This window comes from Plecotus auritus (genome assembly GCF_963455305.1).
Source record: "Plecotus auritus genome assembly, chromosome: 12".
Lineage (NCBI taxonomy): Eukaryota > Metazoa > Chordata > Mammalia > Chiroptera > Vespertilionidae > Plecotus > Plecotus auritus.
Window position 1 is genome coordinate 37,789,196 of NC_137778.1, and position 23,726 is coordinate 37,812,921.

General features: G+C 45.2%; 2 protein-coding genes across 4 annotated transcripts in view; one reads left to right on the forward strand and one right to left on the reverse strand.

Annotated features, from left to right (window-relative positions):
- CTTNBP2NL (CTTNBP2 N-terminal like) overlaps positions 1 to 11,209 on the reverse strand; it is a 45,175-nt gene extending 33,966 nt beyond the window's left edge. The window contains exon 1 of the mRNA XM_080648964.1: positions 11,122 to 11,209. The gene's annotated coding sequence lies outside the window, so the exon portion shown is untranslated. The remainder of the gene's footprint in view (positions 1 to 11,121) is intronic.
- The window catches only part of ST7L (suppression of tumorigenicity 7 like), a 219,620-nt gene that overhangs the window by 137,600 nt on the left and 58,294 nt on the right, over positions 1 to 23,726 (forward strand). The window contains exon 16 of one of the 3 annotated variants that reach the window (XM_080648956.1): positions 4,552 to 5,230. The exons of 1 other annotated variant lie outside the window; for it this stretch is intronic. In XM_080648956.1, the coding sequence (XP_080505082.1) occupies positions 4,552 to 4,597 (46 nt within the window). In that variant the 3' untranslated portion in view covers positions 4,598 to 5,230. Of the gene's footprint in view, positions 1 to 4,551; positions 5,231 to 23,726 lie in introns of those variants that run through there. One more of the 3 variants, XM_080648962.1, reaches the window with a different exon arrangement.

Below are 23,726 nucleotides of genomic sequence, written 5' to 3' on the forward strand. Positions count from 1 at the left end.
TGGACTTTGTAAGGCTGATCACTCATCCCAAGCTTCTACTTTTCCCCATTGATTTTCAAATATTAAATGTCCAATTATATACAAAATGTGTTTTACTGTCCTAACAGTGGATTAGACCCAGCAGACTTAAAAAAACAATAGGTTTAAAATTTTACTTGATAAAACATAATTTTGGTCTTGTATTTTTAGGCTCCGGGCCTGGAAGCCTATGTGAGTTGCCAAAACATGACAGTCAAATAGGGACAATGTTGAAGGAGGCATAACCAGCAAAACATGCTTGTGTCTTTAATCAAGAATCAGCCGTTAACCTAATTATGGGTCTCTCCGCTTAGGAGAGAAGTGTGTTGTGCAGTCAGTAACAAGAGTATAGAGCCATACAGGCAAACCACTAGAAAGCCCCACCCCAAATTTCTGCCCAATATATAAATGACGTGGCCCAGGATTTTCAGAAAAAGGCCATTTCTATCTCCGCAGTCATTACCAGAAACACCAGCCAGCTTTCTGGCATGCTGTGTTGCAGTGTACAGACTCATTCTGTACTCGTTTTCTAAATGAGCTGTTACTTGTCACTGTCATCATCCATTAAGCAACTTTGAAAGACAAGATCATTTCAACCAGATGCTCAGTTCATTCCTCCCATTAGAATCCAAGACCAAACTTTCCCTTTCCTTCGAGTTTAGCCACAGATATTTCTGTCTAAGGAATGCTCCAGTCGATAAATAGGAAATAAAGACCACTTGTGGACAAGTTGTCTGGATACATTATTATACACTGGGACACAGCTAGCTGCAGCTATATTAAGCTTCACAGCTTTCCCAATTACAAAAATATATAAATGTATAATTAAAAAAAGACAAAGTTTTATCTATTTTAATACTCTGGAAAATTTGCCTATTTATGGGCTAAGTATGAAACATTTTTGTTATCAATACGTGATCGTCAACATTTGGTCTATTCACATGCTACTTCCCACCAAGTCAGGGCCAACAACCGAGAGCATGTCTTTCCAATGCCAACTTTCACGTGCCCACAGTCACAGGGTAAGGGCACGGAGAAAGCCTCCCAGAGCCCCTCGGCACCTGGCCACGGAGTGTGCTGTGGCTTGGGTCTGTTCATTTGATTCTGACCTTGTCCCCTTTCTGGGTGACACCCGGGCTCCACTCGTTCTGGTTCCGGTTGTGCCTTTTTCTTGAGGAAGTCCCAGCTTTTGCCCTGGAACTCGGGATTAATTCGATGGGACAGCAGGCCCTGTTGCCTTTTTGCCACATAGAGATTGGGTGGCAGAGAGAGAAACACCCCGAACAGCTTCTATAGCTGTGTGAGCAGTGGGCAGGGCAGGGTGGAGCACAAGTAAGATGTTTGTCTATCTAGTATCTGGGTGTGTGTATGTTTCCACGTGGAACTAAAGGCTTTATTTATTTCTAAGTGGAGGGTAACATGAGACACCCAAAGAGGAAAAATAATATTTTTCAATAAATCTTAGAAATACCTTAAGAAAATAAAATACATATAATCAACTTGGCTAGTATAAAAACAAATCAGTTGTTTTACCCAGACCACTCTTGCAAAACTGGATAAAAATCACTTCTTTACTAATATGCTCAGACATTAAATTTAAGAAATTTATACTTGAGCTACAACTGACTGATATTCAAGCCATTCAATAAGTTTTTAGTATCAGAGATAAGATACTAAAAGTAAAGACTCTTTCATACACATAGAAGCAAAACCAAAATGTTGGAGGCCAGTTAATTCTTAAAATTCAAAGAGCCAACACTAACATACAAAACGGGTGTTTCTGACAGCTTTCCACTGAATACTGTACTTCCTTAGAAATCCAGAATATATGAATTAAAAAAATTTTTTTTATTGATTTGAGAGAGGAAGGGAGAGGGAGAGAGAGAAACATTGATCCGTTACCTCCTGCACGCACCCTAACCAGGATCAAACCTACAACCTGAGCAATGCTCTCACCAGGGATTAACTGCAGTCTTTCAGCGCACAGGATGATGCTCCGTCAACTGAGCCACACTGGCCAGGGCTCTATGAAATCTTAAAAAACAAAATAAACCTGTCACACTTATAAATACTAAATCTAAATATGGACAAAAATGCACCGCTATTTTAAAGAATGAGTCCAAAACAACACACCATCTGGGGATGGAAGGTGTTGACATGTTCTCTTGACTATCTCAAAAGATTTAAGTTTCCCCACCCTCCGGCTTTCCAGTTTTTCAGAAGGGTTATTTATGTATTTGGGGGTAAAAGAATGACAACATTCTAAACTGTACCTCTCATCCCACTTTTGGCATTTTAGGATTAGCCTGGGGGACAAAAACATGTCAAAGTACTATCAAAAATTAATTTTCTGATCAAGAAAGCGCGTCTTTTGTACATTTTCTAAAGGAGCTGTTTTTGCTATTATTATTTACAAAGGTTCTAAAACCACTGTAAAAAAGCGAATCGCGTTTTACGGAATTCTACAATACTAAGCAATGTAAGCTTTTACTACAAATGTCAAATTAATCTTCTTTCAGTTGAAGGTAAACGATATTACTGGACTATTTGGGTCTTTATGAGTCTACATGTTATAACATAAGTTATGGGCTGACCTGTGTCCTCCCCCCACAAATTCCTATGTTGCAGTCCTAATCCCCAGGACCCAGAATGTGACTGCATGGGGAGACAGGGTCTTGCAAGAGTGAGTTAGGTTCAAATGAGGTCATTAGGGTGGGCCCTAATATGACTGCTGTCTTTATGAGGAAATGTGGATACAAACATGAGACAAGGAAAGAACATGTGAAGACAGAAAGAACACAGCTATCCACAAGCCAAGGAGAGAAACCTAGGAAGCAGCCATCCTGCTGACAGGTTGCTTCTGGACTTCGAGGCTCAGGACTGTGAGAGAATTAATTTCTGTGGTTTAAGCCACCCAGTCTGTGGTGCTTTGTTATGGCAGCCCCCGAAAACGAATAATACAGCATGCTAATCATTGACAACTTTTAAAGACGATCAGAGCAACTAGATCCCTCCCTTCCCCTTACCATGAGAGTGCCAGAGCAGATTTTTCAGAATGCCTTGCTTTGTCGTATCAGTCTGCTTTTTGCACCCACACTGAAGAGAGCGATAGTAGGCCTCCAGAAACCAGTTCTGTGATGAGGCTAATGCTCTGTAAGGTTAACACTGAAAATACTTTCAGTAGTCTTCAAATACACAGTACTGTACTCTCCAAGCAGATTCTGGGACACCAGAGTTTTTGGATTTATGCTTAGCATAGGAATTACTAAAGATATGATTGAGCTTATCAACATTAATCACCACCACCTCAGAGTTTTATAGTGCATTTTCTAAGAATTTAAGCATAATAGTAATAATGACAAAGATAAAGTTATTGAGCTAAATAAATGTTAATGTACTCTAGGCAGTGTTCTAAGTACTTGACATGTATCAATTCAATCCTCACAACCACCTTTGGTGATCGATGCTATACCTCACCAAGGAATTCTTCATCATCACCCCCATTTTACAGATGGGAAACCTAAGGCATAAAGGCTAACTAACTTGCTTAGAGTTTCACATCTGGTAAATGATGGAAACGGGATTTGAACCTCGGTAACTTGATTCCAGAGGCTTCCTTACTAACCCCTGCTACTTGGTAACCACTGTTCACATCTGATCTGCTCATTTTATCAGCCTTCAGGAAGGGTGTGGAGGAAAAACCTGGGCCCATATGTGATTCACAAAGCTGGAAGGCACCTCAGCAAGAATCGAATTCAGTACTGTCTATTCACAGGTGAAAATGGAGGCCAGAGTTAAGTTACTTTTCTGGAGATTACAGTTAAATAGTAAAACTAGGTGTAACACTCATGTCTTTTTAAGTTCCGGTCTAACCCACTTTTTGGGACACCGTGATGGATATCAGGTTTTCCTTTTGTTTAGCTGTTTTAAGACTCACACATCTCTGGTGTAGCCCTATGTGGGTGTGATGTCTCTTTCCTGCTATGGGTGTACATCTGTTTCTTTCACTGCCTCTATGTTGCCAACAGGATTTATATGTATATTGAAGAAAAGGAGGAAGTGGCCTCATGCCCATAAACAAACATTCAAACATCTCTCCCCCAAAATGAGGACATTTAGCACGACGCTATTAAAAACAGGTCTGTCTACCTGGATATCTGTTTACACCCTTTCAAGTAGTCTCACCTGAGACAAGACCAAACCAGAAGTGCTACATTAAGTAAGCTACTGGAATGTATGTTAATGAAAGGGAATAATAATTTTTATGTTAATACATTTTTTCATTAAAATAAAAAAGATACGTCTTTTAACATCAGAAAATTACCAGAAATATGAACCATTTCAAGTATACTTGTCAGCTGGCTTTATTTAGCTTAAATAAAATTACAATGTGATTTCATTGAAATATATCATTCTGTGTCATCTATTTGTCCATCATTCCCCTAAATTTTTGCTTTCCTGATATAATGCCATGATGATTTGTAAAGTACCACAAGGAGAGAACAATAACATGTAGATTAATTTTATTTCCAGTAAAATGATTCATGGGCCACAATTCAAGAGACAGCCTGGAATATAAAAAACCCTTCAAAAGTTACTGCAGGATGAAGTTATTGGCTCCATCAGGATTCCAAACCGGAAGAAACAGAGTACGGCACGGGGGACAAACCACAGACAATCAAGGTATCTGTGTTACGGCTGCGCCCCGAACCTGACTCCCTGAACTGCCAAAAACTTCACAAAAGCCTCTAACAGAATATAACTGATGATGCTGTTTTGCTTTTTAAATTTTGTCTTCTAAACCAGATCACTGATTTAAAAAAAGGTTAACAATTTGGTATCAGTTGAAAATGACCCACGACAGACCTAGCGATTGTTTTTGCTCCAAGGTTCTTTGGGGACAATAACTCTCCTGGGAGGCAGTGTCGCAGTGGAAAGCGCATGGACTTTGGTGTCAGACAGACCTAGGACTGCATCCCTGCTCAGCCACTTCGTGGTTCATCGATCCACTTAACCTCTGAGCTTTAAGTTCTTCGTCTATAAAATGGGGATAACAATTCATACTCTAACAGGATACTAAATGGTTTACATGAGCTAGTGACTGGTCATCTCATTTCTCATCCCTGGAGAGCATACACTGGGCTTCATCTCCAAAGATAATGAGGTTTTCCTTTTTCCAATGCATCATCATTTTCTATCATTCATGTGTCGAATTTAGAAATGAAAAGAAATTGACTCCTGATTTAACAGCTACAGGAAAGAGAAGGCGTGGCCAGTTCCTGGGAAGGAAGCTTGGGAACACGCAGGACACTGCTCCGGCCCGCAGAATCTGCACACTGCTTGGGAAAGCAAAGGCTTTCCTCTGCTGGGCGGGTTTTTTGTGACTTTGGCATGTAGGTGCAAAGCATGCCTTTGCTTCACTGAATTTTTACGGCTTTTAATTGTCACAATTTTAACTTGTAATGGCTGAGAAATGGGTTTTCTAAAAATATCACAGCTATTTTTTACATTATGTCAAATGCTTAGGTCCTTATCTATATTCACATACATGATAGGCATGTATCTATATTCATAACCCAGGAGCAGTTATTGCATTCTATTCTATCAACTCATCTGTTTACACATCTGCCTTCTGTCTCACGTGACTGTTCTTCTAGACAAACACTGTCGTGTTCAACTTGATTACACATAGCACCGAGCAGCCTCTGGTTCGAGGGGGGTACTCAAAAAATGCGGGCTGGAAAGAAATGTATGGGAAGGCACCTTGGACGACAGCCATCGAAACTGGACTTTATCTTTTAGGAAATGAGATGCGACTCCACATGTTTAACCAGGTGACTGTCACAACGAAAGCAGTTTTAGGAACGTTAAAGCTTGAAGCACACAGCGGATTGAAGTCAAACTGGAAGCAGAAGGGGCAGCTGGGAGGAAACTTTCCCAGGAGAGATCTGAGGCAAAAATGAGAGAACTAAGACGGTGGCAGTAAGAAGGACCGATGCAAGAGCCTTTATAAAGAATTTACAGGAACTTGGTTCTGGCTCCATTTATGGAGGCAAGAGGGGGAATTATCCCAGGTCAGCTGAGGTTTTAAGTCTGGGTGACTAAATGATGATGCCATTAGCAAAAACAGGGATGTTAGAAAAGGAACTGGTTTCAGCAGGGAAATGATGACTGTGGTGTGAGACATGCTGAATGAGAAGTAGGCAGACCCTAAGAGGAATGTGTTAAGAGTCAGTGTGGTGAAGGGTACAGGTTTAGAAATGGAGAAGTCTTTAGCAGTGCCTTCCACTTAAGAACAGAAGGGACAGGAAGAAGCCAGTGTCCAAACAGACCAGATCATTGTTGTGCCCTCAAATACTAAGCCAGTTAAGAACCAGACTGGTTCTGTTCTCACTCCTCTACGACCTGCTGCAACAGAAAGGACTAAGCAGAAACCAAGAAGGCCCCCTTCCCACCACAAAACCAATTAGTGCTTCTCTTTTCCTGCAACTTAACTTGTCGGTTACTGTCTTTTCTCTCTCCTTTATAACTTACTAGCGACCTGGTGCTCAGATTTGTGCACATTGAAAGGAAATTAATTAGAAGGTGGCTGGCAGGGCAGGACTGGGCAAGACGGGCCAGACACGCCCTGGAGCCAACCTCCCTTGGTCCCTCCCCGGCCGGCTGCACCTGGGGTGGTGCCGTGGCTCCAGGGGTGTCTTTGGAGTGAGCGGGGTCCCTCCAGCAGGTGGGGGTCCATCGGCCTGGCCTGAGGGGATTGGGCCGAAACAGGCTCTCCGACATCCCCTGAGGGGTCCCTAAGTGCGAGAGGGCACTCTGCAAAGTTGCTGTCGTACAGGGTGTGGAATGCAAACGCAGTAAACCAGATTCAGGCTGACAGTGCCCCAGCAACAACATAACCCATGGCCAAAGGTGGAATTGCGTGGCCCCACGAGAAATCGGGCTCCCTCCTCTCTGGTTTCAGGGTGCATTACCCGAGAACTGCCGCTCGGCAGCTCCTGTGTTGAGCGTCTGCCCCCTGGTGGTCAATGAGCGTCACAGCTACCGGTCAGACGGACACTTAGCATGTTAGCCTTTTATATATATAGATCAGTGGTCACCAACCTTTCGGATCTCATGGACCACCAGTGGTTCACGGACCACCAGTTGGCGACTGCTGCTCCAAAGGTTTCCTTAAACCAGCGGTCGCCAACCTTTCAGACCTTACGGACCACCGGTTGGTGACCGCTAATATAGATAGTTCTTACCTCTTGTTGAGAAAATTCATCCCCATTTCTTCCCCGTCCCCTCTCCTCCTCCTCCTGGCTCTCACCTCCTAAGGAGAGCAGACCCAGAGACACCTGGCCGAGCCTTCCACAAAGCCTCAGTCTAAGCAGATGCTCCCAGGTTCAGGGTCAAGAGTCTTTTTTGTCCATAAATCCCCCTATCCTGTGCTCTATCTTTCTGGTTTCTATTGAACTCCGTAATAATTAAGGATTATAGTCTTTAAACTCAGTAACTATAGTAACAATTAAGGATTATGTTCTTAGTGGGTCCAGAAGCCAGATAGGATTCCTTTAGCAGCAAAGGACACATTTACATCGGAAGCTTTGGCTTTGTACCTGAAATACAGTTGGGAAATACTTGGCAGGGAGGAACCATCTACCGCATTCTTGACATCAATGCCTCCTTGCAGTCCTGGTTTCCTCCCCCCACCTCCACTCCTATCCACTCCAGGGTGGTTTCTTCTCACTCGTTTTGGCTGTTCTAATGATTGCTCCTTACTTTGGGAGCCCTGGGGGAGTTGTCTTCAAAAGGCAAAAATCACTTTTAATCAAAATTACCATTGAAAAGCCCTTAAATCTCACAGAAGTTGTTGGCAGCAAACACTCAGGAAAAGAAAAAGAATGGTCTTTAGAAATAGGCTAACAAGCCATTCCTAGGGTCACCCAACAGACTGGACCAATTTCCAATGGAAAGAAATCTCTGCGTCTCATCTCATGCCACCAACGCCATTTCAATGGCAGCTCCTAGGAATACCGTTCTGTTCCACTCAGACAAGGCAAGAATTCCAGTCCTGTTCTGCTAGTTCACTGGTAGCTCTGCAAACAATCTGCCAAAATACAAACCCACTGAGGACTGAGAGCTTTATGCACCCTGATCAGTCTGATGAATCCATTCAAGGACCCAATATTGTTTGTGCCCCTATTCCCTTATTTAGTGCTAGTTCAGAAAAGCATAAGATGAACTAAAAACCCATTAAAAAAAAAATCCCAAAGTAGATCAGTAAGTTGTGGAAATCAAATACTCAGAAACCATTCTTAAATAAAAATCAGCCATCAGTTCCTAGTGTGTTCGCCTACATTCCCTTCATTCCTTTGGGGTCAGATTCTTAGGGGAATCAAATCCTAAAAGGACTAGCACTGAGGACATTAATATTTCTGGTGCAGATTTCATCACAGCAAAATTATATATCTAACCAGCAGCTATTTTCTTATAGGAAATTCAGTATTGGAGAGTTAAGATACTGAAGTTTCATAAGACATCAGATAAGGAAAATAAAGTTAAATCAAGACAAAAAGTAGATCAACTAACAAGATGTGCCATATCTTATCAGTACATGACCTTTCTAGACTAGCCTAAGGCAGTGGTCGGCAAACTGCGGCTCGCGAGCCACGGTTTGCCGCTCTGTTGACTAATGAGTTTGCTGACCACTGCGTAAGGCATTACCCTTACCCAGAAGTTTTGACTTCAGGTTAAAAACATTAGTACATTATTAAAATGTTTTTTAAGTGTTTTTCCCTAAGGCAGTGGTTGGCAAACTCATTAGTCAACAGAACGGCAAACTGCGGCTTGCGAGCTGCATGTGGCTCGCGAGCCGCAGTTTGCCGACCACTGGCCTAAGGTGATAGCTTCAAACTAAGTTTAACACTCATTAAGTCAAACTATATACCAGGCACTGTGAGAAATACAAAGCCCGCCCCCCCCCCCCCCCCCCCGCCGCAACACACACACAAACACACTACTACCTATTCCAAAAATTTATAAATTAATGAGACAGATTAGACATGCAATGCTTTTCTTCATCTACTATGACCAAATAAGTGTTGAAAATTTCCAAGACCCAAACGTGTATCAAACTGGTCTTGCATGATTTGCTTTTTCCTCTCTGCTCATTAAGGCCCTGGCAATCACCACTACTTTGGTTTCCTGAGTCTCTTACCTTAGTTTATTTTCTGTTCTCTGCTCATGTAATAAGATCTATCTTTTTGGGATTTCCTGTTCTGCTTTTAGTTTTTTTCCTGCTGCTCTTGCTGGGGGCCCCGTCTTACCCTCCTACAGACAGCACACTTTGTGTTTGCTGGAGAGACAGACCCTCCACACAGTTTCTTCTCTGTGCTTTTTTATTGGCGATCTGGAAACAATCACTGAGAGTGGCTCAGAAAACTTGGAACCTAACTATTCAAAAGTAATTACCTCCAGGAAGTCTACTTTTAGAAAGTTTAATCAGGAAGGTAAAAGACGGCCTTTCTAATCACCCTCTGCGATTCCAGCTGCTTGCATCTCTTTGCTGTTAGCGTTAGCTATAGGCAGCAGTCGTAAGATGGACTGGGGACTGAAAGTAGAAGAAATAACCACAAAATATGGCAAATTTCAATATATGGAAGTGCTAGCAATAGATGATTACTGGGGATTCAAGGGCGTTCACATTAGTCCAAAATCATCAGTATTTTGCACCTGCTGAAATGAAGGTCATCCTGACAAAGCCTTTATGAGCACACTATAGACACTGTTTGGAGGTCACACACGCATGACAATAGCTGGAGTTAACTATGTTTTCATCTGTCCTTATTTCTGAGACTTAAAACGTGCTCTTACTTTTCATCCCCTAAATTTGGGTAGGTGATACTGGACTTGTGAAAACAATAACATCTTTTATGTATCAGTTTTTCACCTGGAGGGAAAAACCCACCGTAAAAGGGGGGCTATCTGAGTAACCAAAGGCCACAGGACCAGATTAATCATAAACCTAGGCGCCTGAACCTGAATTTCTTCAAACACTTCCTGCCTTTTGTTTCAACAGAACTATACCTTCAAGGTTAACTGCAGTCTCCCTGAGCAACGCACCAGCCCGCCCTAGACCGGGGAGATACTCTTCCCTTATCTAACGCTCCAGATTTACTCATCCACACTGCTTCCTTGGAAAGCACGCTCTTATTCATTGACAGTCAGACAATACACGCCGCGCTCCTCCCCACGCAAGGCTAACTTTGCAGATATCCAACACACCCGTCTCACTGTGAAATACAAAGGATGGTTTTCCACCAAGTTTTCAGGGAAGAAATAGGCTGGAAAGCAAAAATGAAACGCAACTCAAACCTAAAAAAACCCTTAGAAGTTGGGTTCTCCCTCAAGAAAGAGGGAAGGTACAAAGGGGATGTGGGGGTGGAGAGTTACTATTTCTCCTTCCTCCAGAGTCTAAAAAAGTCCCGCAGCGGGTGAGCTGTGGACCCCACGGGAGAACAGCGGATCCGAGGGGCTTCGGGAGGGAGACTGAGGGTCAGCGCGTGGGGGATGGGAAGAACTGAGGGGAAGGCCGCTTCCTCCGTGGAGCTGGCTGCTGGATCGGGTCTTTGATTTTTGCTTCGACCCATCCCTCTTTTTTTGGAAAACACTGATTCTTTCTTCTTCTTCTTATGGATGAAACCAGCTCTGGTGCCACTTTAGCGAGCAGGGGCAGGTGTAGTGAGGGATGTCTGGCCTCCCGGGGGTACAAAATGGGAGTGGGGGCGGCAGCCTAGAGAATGGGAACCTGTGCGCCCTCCCCCCAAGGTTGAGGCGCTGGTCGAAGGGAGCCTTTAAATGAGGGGTGTCTGGAGGGGAGCCTCTTCTGCGGAGCTGGGATTGACGGGGACAATGAATAGTTGCGAGGACCCTCGAAGGATGAGGAGCCGCCTCCTCGGGGAATACCGGGAGGTGGAGAGACGGCCCCGCCCCCTCCGGGGATGGGCGCAAGTGGCAGTTGGGACGCTGGCGGGAGGATCCCGGAGGTCCTGCCCTTGCTTTTCTCTCGGGAACACGGCCCCCCAACCTCCGCCAAGCCCCAGCCCTAGCAGCTCCTACCTTTTCTTTCCCGGCGCTTCGGGTCCACTCCCAGCCGCCGCCGCCTCTGCCACTCGCTCGCATCCACAGCCCACTGAGGCCCCGCCCCTCAGCCGCCAGACGGGCACTGGCATTCACCAGGGCCAATCACCATCGCGTCTCTCCAGCCCCGGCACCAATCCGCGCCCGCTGGAGGCGGGGCTTCTCCAATGTCATTGAGGCTCCTCCTGGGGCCCCAAGATCCCTTTTGTTTGGGAAGAGACAAACTGGGATTGAGGTCGCGTCACTTCCGGCAGGAAGCGTTTCCCTGCTCCTGCTGGAGTTTGGGGCTGGCTCGCTCCTCTCCCGCCCGGAGCCTGCAACTTTCCACCTTCGGTGCAGTTTCATGGGCAGGACCCGGGCGAGTGCTTCGTGCTTTACCCTCCTGGTCCTGGAAGCTCAGGAATGGCGGGTGCCCTGATTGGCCACATTAACGTTTGAAGTGTGCTTTGGTGTCTGCTTCAAAATTAGTTGTTGAAAATCTGGTAACGTGTCTTTCGTGCTCTTTTTTTTTTTTTCTTGGACGAGCTTGTGGGTGTGGTGCTAGGAGCAAGGGCGCAAAGATAAAAAAAAAAACCCGGACACCTTCCCCCTTTATCTTTTCGCATTACATTTGGAAGAGAATTCTAGTCCTGGAGCCCCTGGCGTGGGGACGCTGGTAGTACCCAGGAGAGCATAAACCCAGCCCAACTTGCCTTCCAGGTAGAAGTCGGATGAATAATTACAAATTTGTGTGTCAAGGTTTTTTCGCTATGGTTGCCAAATGTGGGGACTTTTTGTGTGTCCTTGGCTCCCTTATTCGATGGGCAATGGCGTTTACAGTGAAGCTGGAACAAAGGACAGTGTAGAGGATGCAAGGAATGTCTGTCCCTCCTTGTGAACACAGAAATGCAGATCTTGCTGGTGGCAGCAAGTCCTCCCAGGACCAAAAAACTCAGAGAGGGGAGAGGAAACATCCCTACCTGAGGTCAAGGTTTCTGGATTCCTTTTCCAGTTCACAGATTGATTCAGCTAGTTAAATGATTAACAACCACATTATTTAAAATGCAACCCATTAGATACTTATAATATAATTGAATATAATGCATGAATGATGTACTAATTTTAATACATTATTCCTGTCCTAATTATTAAGCAGGACAATATTAGAGCCTAGTACTCACCTAGGCAGACAGTCCTCAAGGCAGATGAAGCCCTGTCCTTATGCAATTACAGTCTGGAGGGGTGTGGTCAGTCTATTCAACCATGGGGAAGTTGGAAGGAAGTAAACCAGTTTTTATGTTACCACTGTGCCAGCTACTTTCATATAATGTCATCTTATTTAATCTTCACTATTATATAACATATTTCCTAACCTGTAAGATAGACATCTTTGTGTCCATTTTACAGATGAGAAGATAGAGATTTAGAGAAGTCAAGTCATAGAGCTAGTAAATGGGAAAGAAAGAACTTCCAACAACTCCAGACTTGTGCCACATTTTGTTCAGCTTAAAATCAGCAGTAGGGCTGGGGAAAAAAGATCCCTGCTTCCCCTTATTGATTGTAGGCTTGAGGGGGTCAATTGTAGTGAGGGGCTCAACAGCAGCCCAAGTGCCTTTTAGGTAATGAAGGAGGAAATACAGAACTTCAGGAAGGCATCATTCCCTGTGTTCAAGAGACTGACATTTGAAAAGCAAGGGCTGGCACATAGTAGGTGCTCAATAAATGGTGACTTGACTTGAAACAAAATGTCTGAAATGGTTACAAACACAGAGTTCAGGTACTGGAATAGGCCCATGAATTAGAAAAATCCCATTTCTTCCTCCTGCCTTTCCCCATGCCTATGGGTGTGCAATGAGGAAGTGCCTCATGCCTGACAATGAGGTAGATGTGGGAGAACAGGCTATTTTCTGCAGCCTCTGAGTCACTCTCAGAGTTGTCCTAGTGAATCAGCTCCTCCTTCCTTCCCCTCCTTCCCTTTGTAGCTATTAACCCACCACCACCCATTCTACTCCCAGGCTGCAGTGCTCTGTGGCTTACTCCCTGTAAAGCAATCAGCAGCTCCCCTGACTCCCAGGACTCCCTCCTGACCTTTCCTGAGCTTGGGAGGACCCAGCAAGAATGAGGTCATTTTTGCCTTGTAGGATTCAGAATCCTGAGGGTATTCAGATTGCTTTTTTCAACAAAAGGTCTCTGCCACCAACCCAATGCCAGCAGGAGTCCCCAGTTTGGGGTGTGAGTGAGGTGGGGTGGGAGTCTTTATTCAGATAGTTTGCAAACAGCAAAGGGAGGGGGAATGCAGCATCTAAGGGAGAAGCAACCTGGGGGGGAGGGGCATAAAATGCAAAGCAGAGGAAGCCCTGCCCTCATGCAATTTACAGTCTAAGACTAAGGTGAGGCTGCCTTTTTAAAAGTGCCTGCCTGCACAATTCACCATAGCTAAGATTTGGAAACAGCCTAAGTGCCCATCAGCAGATGAGTGGATTAAAAAACTGTGGTACATCTACAAAATGGAATACTACGCTGCGGTAAAAAAGGAGTTCTTACCATTTGCAACAGCATGGATGGAACTGGAGAGCATTATGCTAAGTGAAATAAGCCAGTCAGAGAAAGATAAATATCACATGATCTCACTCATTCATGGAATATAATGAACAACATAAACTGATGAACAAAAACAGATCCAGAGACAGAGAAACATGGATCAGACCATCAAACCTCAGAGGGAAGGTAGGGGAGGGTGAGGGTAAGGGGGGAGAGATCAACCAAACACTTGTATGCATGCATATAAGCCTAACCAATGGACACAGACAACAGGGGGGTGAGGGCATGAGTGGGGGGTGGGGTGGGGGAGTTATGGGGGAATAAGGACACTTGTAACACCTTAATCAATAAAGAAATTTTTAAAAAGTGCCTGCCTGATTCTGATTGGTCCGTTTTTATGCAAATAAGGAATAAAACGTTTCACCTGACAAGATTGCACGTTTCGATTGGTTGTTATGGAGCCTCTCTGATTGGCAGGTAAAAGTACAAATAAAGACATAGCGGCACAGGCTGACTGGGCGGAGACGTCTCAGCCCATTGGTTGAAATGCTATTTCAGGAACTCCTTTACGAGGCTGCACAGACGGCGGGAATGTCGCCGAGAAGGCCTGGCTGCTGTCGGCGGCTTCGTGCGGGAGAGCCTCTGTGAACAATGGCTGCTGGACTCTCAATTATGAATTTGGACCCAGTTAACCACAAGGAATCCTTGTTGACAGGTACATTCCTTCTTGGTGTCACCACTTTCCTTTTAATTCAAAACCCCTGCAGGCCGCTAATGAGGAGGCTGTGAGCCTCAGGAGACCTCGGGCTGTAGCCCTGATTGAGTTCTGAGTTTTGTGATTCTTCAGTATATAAAATGTATAAGTAAATTTAGAGTACAAAGGCATACACAGAAGTCAAAAGTGCGCTCACAATACCTTAAATTTGTACAACAGCGCACCATTTTTATATCTGTTATGTTGTCAACCTGCCAGTAAAGATTTATTAAATGCCTACTGCGTGTGAGGCAATGACTTAGTAGGAAACGCTAAAGATTATATAGATTGTACCCATTTTTCCCCAGACAGGTCAGCTTCCTAGGTGTTCCATAACTGTTTATTGCTGGCTTGGGGAGGCAGTGACTGGAAAAGCATTAAAAATACCTGGAGTTCTGTTGGTTTCCTAGGGCTGCCCTAACAGATGACCACAAACGGGTGGCTTAAACAACAGAAACGTTATTTCCTCTCCGCCGGGAGATTAGAAGTCTGAAATCAAGGTGTTGACAAGGTCGGTTCCTCCCGGGGGCTCTGAGGGAAGATCCATTCCCTGTCTCTCTCGCAGCTTCCGGTGGTTCCCGGCAGTCCTTGGCGTTCCCTGGCTTCTAGCTGTGTCATCCCAATCTCTGCTTCAGTCCTCACGCGGCCTTCTTCCCTCGGGGTCTTGATGTCTCCATGTGCCTTCTCTTCTTACTCACATAGGGACAACAGTCATATTGCAGTGGTCGGCAAACTGCGGCTCGCGAGCCACATGCGGCTCTTTGGCCCCTTGAGTTTTTAGCAAAGGCCAGCTTAGGAGTACCCTAATTAAGTTAATAACAATGTACCTACCTATATAGTTTAAGTTTAAAAAATTTGGCTCGTAAAAGAAATTTCAATCGTTGTACTGTTGATATTTGGCTCTGTTGACTAAGGAGTTTGCCGACCACTGGTCATATTGGATTTAGAGCTCACTACTAATTTAGTATGGCCTCCCCTTAACTCATTACACCTGCAACTCATTACTATTTCCAAACAAGTTCACATTCTGAGATGCCAGGTGGATCTGCGTTTTTGGGAGGAGAAGCATTCAAACTCATACAGATCCAGAGACAGGCAAACCTTCTCAAAGTAGTATCCCCACTTCACTCCATTTGAGTTTACGGGTAAATAGCATAAATAATGAACCAATCCCAGAAGATAATTTCAGTTCTGTGATTACATGATAATTATATATGCTAGAAGCCATTTAGCAAGCCTTTATTATATGCCAGTCACTATAAAATTGCTTTACGGTACATCTCGTTTAAGTCTTGAAAGAATCCCAGGAGATAGGTGTGAATATTCTCATTATACAGATAAGGAAATTGAGGCACAAAGCGGTCCATTGTCCTCTTAAGTGATGAACCTAAAACGTTTACTAAGGCCCTGGCCAGGTAGCTCATTTGGTTGGAGCATCATCCCAGTATGCCAAGGTTGTGGGTTTGATCCCCAGTCAGGGCACATACTGTAAGCAGACAATCATTGGGTCCGCGCTGCCTGTCACCACTTGAGCCAATTAAGCAGAGACCGTGTTGAATCATATATGAGCGTTTATTCCAATACTGCCGGCAGTGTGGGGGAGCAGCAGGTCATCCACAAAAATCTGTTCTGCCTCCCACCATAAGCCCTCTGCTTACCAGGTGTACTGGTTAATAATGAAGATTTTGTAATCAAAGAAAACACTATTATTTCAAGAGAAACATCAAAAGTACTTTATTCAAAGTAATGTCCATCACTAGCTACACATTTCCCCCATCTTTCAGGTAATTTATAGATACCTTCCCAATAGAACTTTTCTTGTTTTGAGGCAAACGATTCAGAGACCCAGTTTTCCACTTCTTCCTACGTTTTCAAGTGCTGCTCAGAAAGTGTGTGTGCCATCGATCAGAACAAGTGGTAATCTGAAGGATCGAGGTCTGGTGAACACGGCGGGTGGGTTAATACTTCCCAGGCAAGATCTTTTAACGTGTCTTTAACTGGTTTTGAAGTGTGTGATGGTGCGTTACCACGAAGCAAAATTAATTTCCTGTGTCTTCTGGTCCATTCTGGTTGTTTTACAATCAAAGCGTGGTTCAAATTGATTGTTTGTTGTCGGTAGCGATCAGTATTAACGGTTTCATCTCATTTTAGAAGTTCATAATACACCACACCTTCCTGATTCCACCAGACACAGAGCATTGTCTTCTTTCCAAAGCGATTTGGACTTGCAGTCGATGTTGATGGTTGACCTGGATCAACCCATGATTTATTTTATTTTATTTTATTTTATTTTATTTTATTTTATTATTAATTTCTTTATTGATTAAGGTATCACGTATTTGTCCTCATCCCCCCATTCCCATCCCGAACCCCTCCCCACACATGCCCCCACCCCCCTCTTGTCCGTGACCACTGGTTAGGCTTATATGCATGCATACAAGTCCTTTGGTTGATCTCTCCCTCTTACCCCCACCCTCCCCTACATTCCCTCTGAGTCAACCCATGATTTTGTTCGTTTGGGATTCTCAAATCCACTTTTCATCTCCAGTCACAATTCAATGCAAAAAGACTTTCTTTCACGCCGTTGAAGCAACATTTTACTGATGACTTTTAGGTTTTCCATTTATCTTTCATTCAGTTGATGTGGCACCCATTTTCCTTCCTTTAAAATCTTTCCCATTGCTTGTAAATGATCAGAAATTGTTTGCTGAGCAACGTTTAATCTTTCAATTCTGTTTTTGAATTTGACAGGCATCTTCATCCAGTAATGCTTGTAATTGTTGGTCTTCAAACTTTTTCAGTTGACCTGGACGTTCTTTGTCTTTCACATTGAAATAATCACTTTTAAATATATTTTATTAATTTTTTACAGAGAAAGGGAGAGGGATAGAGAGTTAGAAACATCGATCAGCTGCCTCCTGCACACTCCCTACTGGGTATGTGGCCGTAACCAAGGTACATGCCCTTGACCAGAATCGAACCTGGGACCCTTGAGTCTGCAGGCCGACGCTCTAGCCAGGGGTCCTCAAACTTTTTAAACGGGGGGCCAGTTCATTGTCCCTCAGACCGCTGGAGGGCCGGACTATAGTTTAAAAAACAACAACTATGAACAAATTCCTATGCGCACTGCGGGCCCGGGACGAGTCGGCTGCTAAGCAGGACAGGCAGCGGCATCCGGCGGGCCGGATAAATGTCCTCAGCGGGCTGCATATGGCCCGCGGGCCGTAGTTTGAGGACGCCTGCGCCACTCAGCCAAACCGGTTAGGGTGAAATAATCACTTTTAAAGCGTTTAAACCAGCGTTCACAAATATCTTGAGATGGAGCATGTTCACCATAAGCTTCCCGAAGTATTCAGCAGCACTTTTCCTCAAAATAAAGTAATGAATTACAACTTCCCGCAAATGCTTTTTTTGGCATGAAATTTGACATTTTTAAGTATAAAAATATCTATGATGTTAACACCTTCAGAAAATTTGACATATGAAGTTTTGAAGCTTATTGTCAAAACAATAAAGTAGCATACATATCAAATCGCATATATATCAACATATGTGTAACTCCATCTATTGAAAAAAATCCACATTATTAACCGGTACACCCGTTATATTGGGTAGAAGGACAAAGATTACATGGGGAAGTAGGCAAGAGGGTATGCCAAATGGGCAGTTTACAGGTAATGCAGGCTGGAGATTTGTAAAGGGATGGAGGTCTTCAAAGGGCTGGCAGCTCTGGTTTCTGCAACAAGGTTGTTAATCTTTCAATGATAATAGGCAGCTCCCAGATGGGGAGTATGGGCCATGGGCCACATTTCCAGGTGAGCTCCCAGGTCCCATGTGCAACTCCCAGCCAGGTTAGAATGTGTTAACAGAGCATGATTAATATTTCTTACAATTATAGCTGGTCCCCAATATTCTATTTCTGCCCCTAGCCATACAAGAATCAACCAATGAATGCATAAATAGGTGGAACAACAAATCAATCAACCAATCTCTCTAAAATAAAAAAAAAAAAATTGACTCAGATCTGATTCCAAAATGCACCTTCATAATTACTGTGCTCCATCATCTCTCCACTAGGCTAGATGTGGTTGGGAAGATAGGGATTGCAACAGATATTTAAATTTTGATTTATGGAATACTTGGATCTGAGTAGCAATCTTCCTGGGGTTAAGTATGTAGATTGGACCCATTTTAAAACAAGGGAAAGAAAGCAAGAGAGGAGGGAATGGTGGGTAGAAATGAAAACAGGAGGGAAGAGCAGAGCTCTGGGTACTTACCTGAATTTCAGTTTCCTCTTTTGTGAAATGGAATAATAATCTCTGCTTACAACCCCAGGTGGTTGTGACTATTCAAGTGAGACGATGGACATGAAAGTATTTGGAGAGCTCTGTGAGGGATTACTATAAACTACTTGGAGATCTTGCTCAGGCTCCCTTTCCTGCTTGGGTCCCAGCCCTCCAGCTAAACATGAGGTTGAAAACCTGGGGCTCTTTAAGGCTCCTTGTAGCTGTGACTCACTGAGATTTAGTAAGATGCCGGGTGAGCTAGATGTAGACTTAGAGTGACTGGGAAAAGTGACCTGGCCTGTCTTCCCTACTTCCTGCTCCTAGAGCTCCTCCCGCTGGGCTCCTCCAGCAGGGGATCTGGAGGTCACAGTCTAGAAGCCTGAGAGGGCTCTCTGGGCAGGGACCACGCCTCTTCTCCCATCATTTGTTTCCACAAAGGCCTTTCTGAGCATTCCTTAAGCGTTCTCTTCCAGCTCCATCTGCTGAGCCTGAGCCTTTGGGCACCAGGAGTTGAGGTTTCTGGGTGTGGCCCTCATCGTGTTCCCAAGCTTCTTGCTCCCCCTAGTGCTGAACGATGACTCCTGCATCTGTCAGCTTCCCTCCTGGCCATCTCCACGGAGGCCTCTTACCTGCCAGGTTTTCTTTCATGGGTGTGGGCAGACAGCTTCAGTGGCCATCTCCAAGGAGCAGCAGTTTGAAAAAACAAAACAAAACAAAAACACACTTCCAGGGACAGATACTTCTGCGTTTTAGCTAAGAGTTGGGGCTAGCTTGGCCATGAGGGAGCCAGGAAATTCTTATCATGGGTTGTGTGGGGGACATCTGGGAAGGAAAGGGAAGGAAATTTAACATTGAGTGCCTGCTATGTATCAGGCACAGTGCCAGGTGCTTTATGGGTATTACATGTATAATCCTTGTCCTCTTGACATATATAATCTGTATAGTCCTTTACATATATAAGCCTTGTGACCATCCTTATTACTTCCAGTTTTCCACACAAGTTCAGAGAGGTTAAATGCCTTACCAAAGCTCACACAGTAACAATAACAACGATAGCAATATCAACGAATTATTTAGTGCTTGCTTAACACTAAGCATATTATTTCTTGTGATCCTCACAGCAAACCTTTAAAATGGCTACTACAAGATGAGTTCCCTGAGATATAGGTAGTTTAATCAAGGGATAACGGAGACAGCTAGGTCCTCCCAACTCTAATCCCACGCTGTTTCCATTACATCACTGCCTCATGAAACTGGTGCGTGGGACTGAACCAGGCCTCTGTGACTCACTGTTCTTTCCATGACTGGGGCTGCCTGGCAGCACTTCCCAAGGACCAGCACACTAGGGCCCTGAGGTTTTTTGGATCTCCAGATCCAAAGATAAGATCCCGAGATGGGATGGCAATGAGTAAGTCAAGGGCAAAGTCCACGGAATCGTGGGGACAGTTTGCTTGGGGAAATGCATAACCAGGCAGCACTTGGGGAGTGCACAACGGTACTGGTGTTGGAGGCCTTGGGGAGACCACCCTGAGGACCCTGAGTTCTGTCTCCCTCATCCTATGTGGAACTCCCTTGCTCCCCTGAAGTTGGTGGGCCAGGATGGGGAACACTTCACAGAGGGGCATAAAGGAAAGGTAGATGGGTTGCAGTCTAGTCCGGATAGAGAATTCCTGGAAGTAGTGAGATGAACGGTGGTTTCCAAATCACCCAGAAAGTTCCCAAGGGTTTGAGTCATTTTAAATCCCCCCCTCCCCCCACCAGTGCAGATTAGTCATAGGTCCATGGAAGAATGTGTTCCTTTGGAAGAGTCTCAAGTTCCTTTTCATTCTAATCTTTGAAATTATTAAATTACAATTGAAAAACCTATACCAGATGATGAGTTAATAAACTGGTTGATGTTATGTTGGTTTTCCAAGTGTTTATATAGGCAAGCAGGTGGACAAAGATATTGGTCAGCTACTGTTTCTTTTTATATGTAAGTTGACTTACTTCATTAAAGGTGAACTCTTGCTCTCTTTTCTAACCCTTTCCCTTTTTATCTCTCTTCCTGTTTCTCTTCTGCCCCAGGTGCCTTCTTCCCCCAAAGTCCGGAGGCAGACGCCCTTTCTATCCCTGCTGGCTATTCAGACAAAGCTCTGAGCCCAGTAGCCTCGTCTGAAGGGCTGAAGCTGACTGGAAGTCTGGTCCTCCTCCTCTGTCTTCTCCATTCCCCTCTCTTTCCCACACGTGGCCTGACATTAAGCAGAAAACAATTTCTGTGCTACGGCTGGAGACAGAGCTCGGCTCACTGTGCTGCCCGGTTTCAATGTGATGAAAGCCAATTACACATTCCCCCTGGCCTGTTATTTCAGCAGAGGCACCACACAGTTGGCTGGACGGGCCCTTGTTGCTCACCAAAGGGAGAAATATTTGTAGGGAAAGTAATGACCCGGTTGTGGCTGCGCTTCCATTCCTGGGTAATTTTCTGGTAAGTCTCCCTTTGGAGTAGGCTGGTGCTGGAAACTCTGTGCCCCCATTTCCTGCTCCTTGGCTCCTGCTGGGCTCCGGCTGGGCTGCTGGGCTCCGCTGGGCTCCTGCAGGGTCTAATCTGCCCTGAACGGGAGGGACCAGGCAACTCGGGTTCCCTGCTTCCTTAGGAGGAGTCTGCTTATTTCTCATCCCCTTTTTTTCCTTGCCTCCCTCCTGTCCTTTTATTTCTAAAACAATCCCTGGGTGCCTATTATCACGACCACCAGAAATAACACACCGTCCAACCCCAGGGAGCTCAGTCTGAGGGGAGGTGGCCTTATGTAACTTGTCCATACTTTCCAAAGAAAATAACTCAACCCACTGCCTTATGTCATAACTGGGACTCCTCCAGGTATAAGGGACAGAAAACTCCATCCACACTGGCCACAGTGAAAAGGGTTTTTGTTGGCTCAGGCCATGAAAAAGTCCAGGAGGAGGCTGCCTTCAGAGGGGGCTGGACCTGGCTTCTCAGAGATGTCACTGGGGTCAGGTTTCTCTCTCGGTGTCTCCCAACTCTACTTCTGTGTTGGTTCTGTTTGTAGACACACTTTCTTCCTCAATTGACTATGAGCATAGTAGCTCCAGCTTCGTATCCAGTCATATTCAATAGCAAAGAGCACCTCCCTCTTCCCCTGAAGTCTGAGAAAAACCTCCCTCTTGGACCATGTGCTCATCCCCGAACCAATCGCTGTGGCCAGGGGCATGTGTTGCTTTGTTGGGTCATGTGCTCTATCTAGAGCTATGGATTAAGTGTGGGAAATGCTATAACCTCAAATTCATTCATTCATTAGCAGGAAAAGTGGGGATGGATGTTTGGGAAACAAATCATTGGTGTTTATTATACACTTGAGGGTTCGGCTCACACGCTTCTCTAACCTTGCCTCAACTCGGCCTAGAAAGTCCAGGGCCTGGACTTTCCTTGTGCTGGTCATTGTCAGAAACTCTAGGGTGGCTGGTCTTTGTCCTTTGTTGCCCAAAGCTCTATAAGGAAAAGACTATTGTGTGTGGGGATGGTATGGGCAGTGCTAAACTGTTTTAAAGATGAGAGATTCTCAGATTTGAGGGTGTATTGGAATCACCTGAAGGTCTTGTTACTCACCTTTTAATCCTCAATGCCTCCAACAGTGCCTGGGCCTGGTGGTTAGTCAAATAAATGATCTTGGAATTAAGGAAATGTCCAAAAGGGACCCAGTGACCCATTTGGGTGGTTCCTGGGAACACAGATAATCCCCTGGAGACAGCAGGGAGCTGGGGGTCTGTTCCAGGAGCTGACCCCCACTTCCCCCCACCCCCATTCTTCCCCAGGCTCTGCAAGACCACTCGTAGTCTCCCTGCTGCCTGCTCTGTGCAACGGCTTCCCTAAGATTTCCAATGGCCATCCTGTTGGAAAGCCGTGTGGATACGTCTTGGGCCCTAACTTGTGCTCCTGCAGCCTTAGCCACGGTTCTCCGCTTCCTCCGCCTTCTCTTGGTGGCTGTGCGGACACCATGGTCAGTCTCCTGCCTCTCCTCCCCATTTTTCTTTGTGGCCCTTCCTTTCTCTTCCCACTCACTTTACACACACTCTTGGGTGAACCACGTAATTTGGTGGCTCGGTTACCACCTCTACTCGGATGACTTCCAAATAAATCCATGTCTCCTGCCCAGGCCTCTCTCCTGAGCTCCATACTCAGATAGAACATCTCTACAGCATCCTGACCTTCCTCCCCCCACCCAGTTCTGCCTCCTCAGTGCACCCACACTCCCACATTTCCTGCCACTCAGTTCACGCCACCATCCTAATTTTAGGGACAACAGAGAAGTAAGACCTGGGGAGACAGTGTCCTAGGGCAGCATGAAAGAAATGGAAATCAAGTTGAATTCGTGGACTGTGGATATAGGAAAAAAGGGGAGCCCTCCTGCATCCCCTGGAAGCCGGAGGGCTTGACAGTGAGAGGCCGCGTGCTTTCCTGTGGGTGCGTGGTTTCGGGGGTCCAGCTGTCCTGGAGCTTCGCCTGTGGGGAGGCGCTGGGAGCGAGGCGGCCTGTGCTGATCCTGCTCCCCGTGCATTTGCTGTCTGCTCATTGGTTCAGAAACATGTGGTTCTATTTGCTTCCCCAACAGGGAGTGTTTTTTCATGACCTTAAAACAGGGATAAACAGCTCATGGGCAGGAGGAGTTTTATCTCATGGTCATTCTGGTTCGCATTCCATTATTTCTCCTGCTTACCTGGGGAGGGAAAAATATCCTTTGTCAACAGTTTTTCTGGTTTCCCAGACAGATGCCCCGGCAGATAACAGCACCTCTGCAGCTGGCTGCATCTGCCCGGAATACCAATCGCAGACAGCTCTGGCGGGGACCTTGAGCTGAGGGCAGGGGAAGGGGAGGACATCTTTCCTTATCTGGAAATACTGAAGACTGACCTCTGAGAAGGTGTCATTCAGGGATGTATGAGTACCAGCTCATTCCCACTCCCTCTCCTTAGGGGATGTGAGTAGAGGGAAGGGTGTGGGAGGAACAAGAGGATGAACTAACATT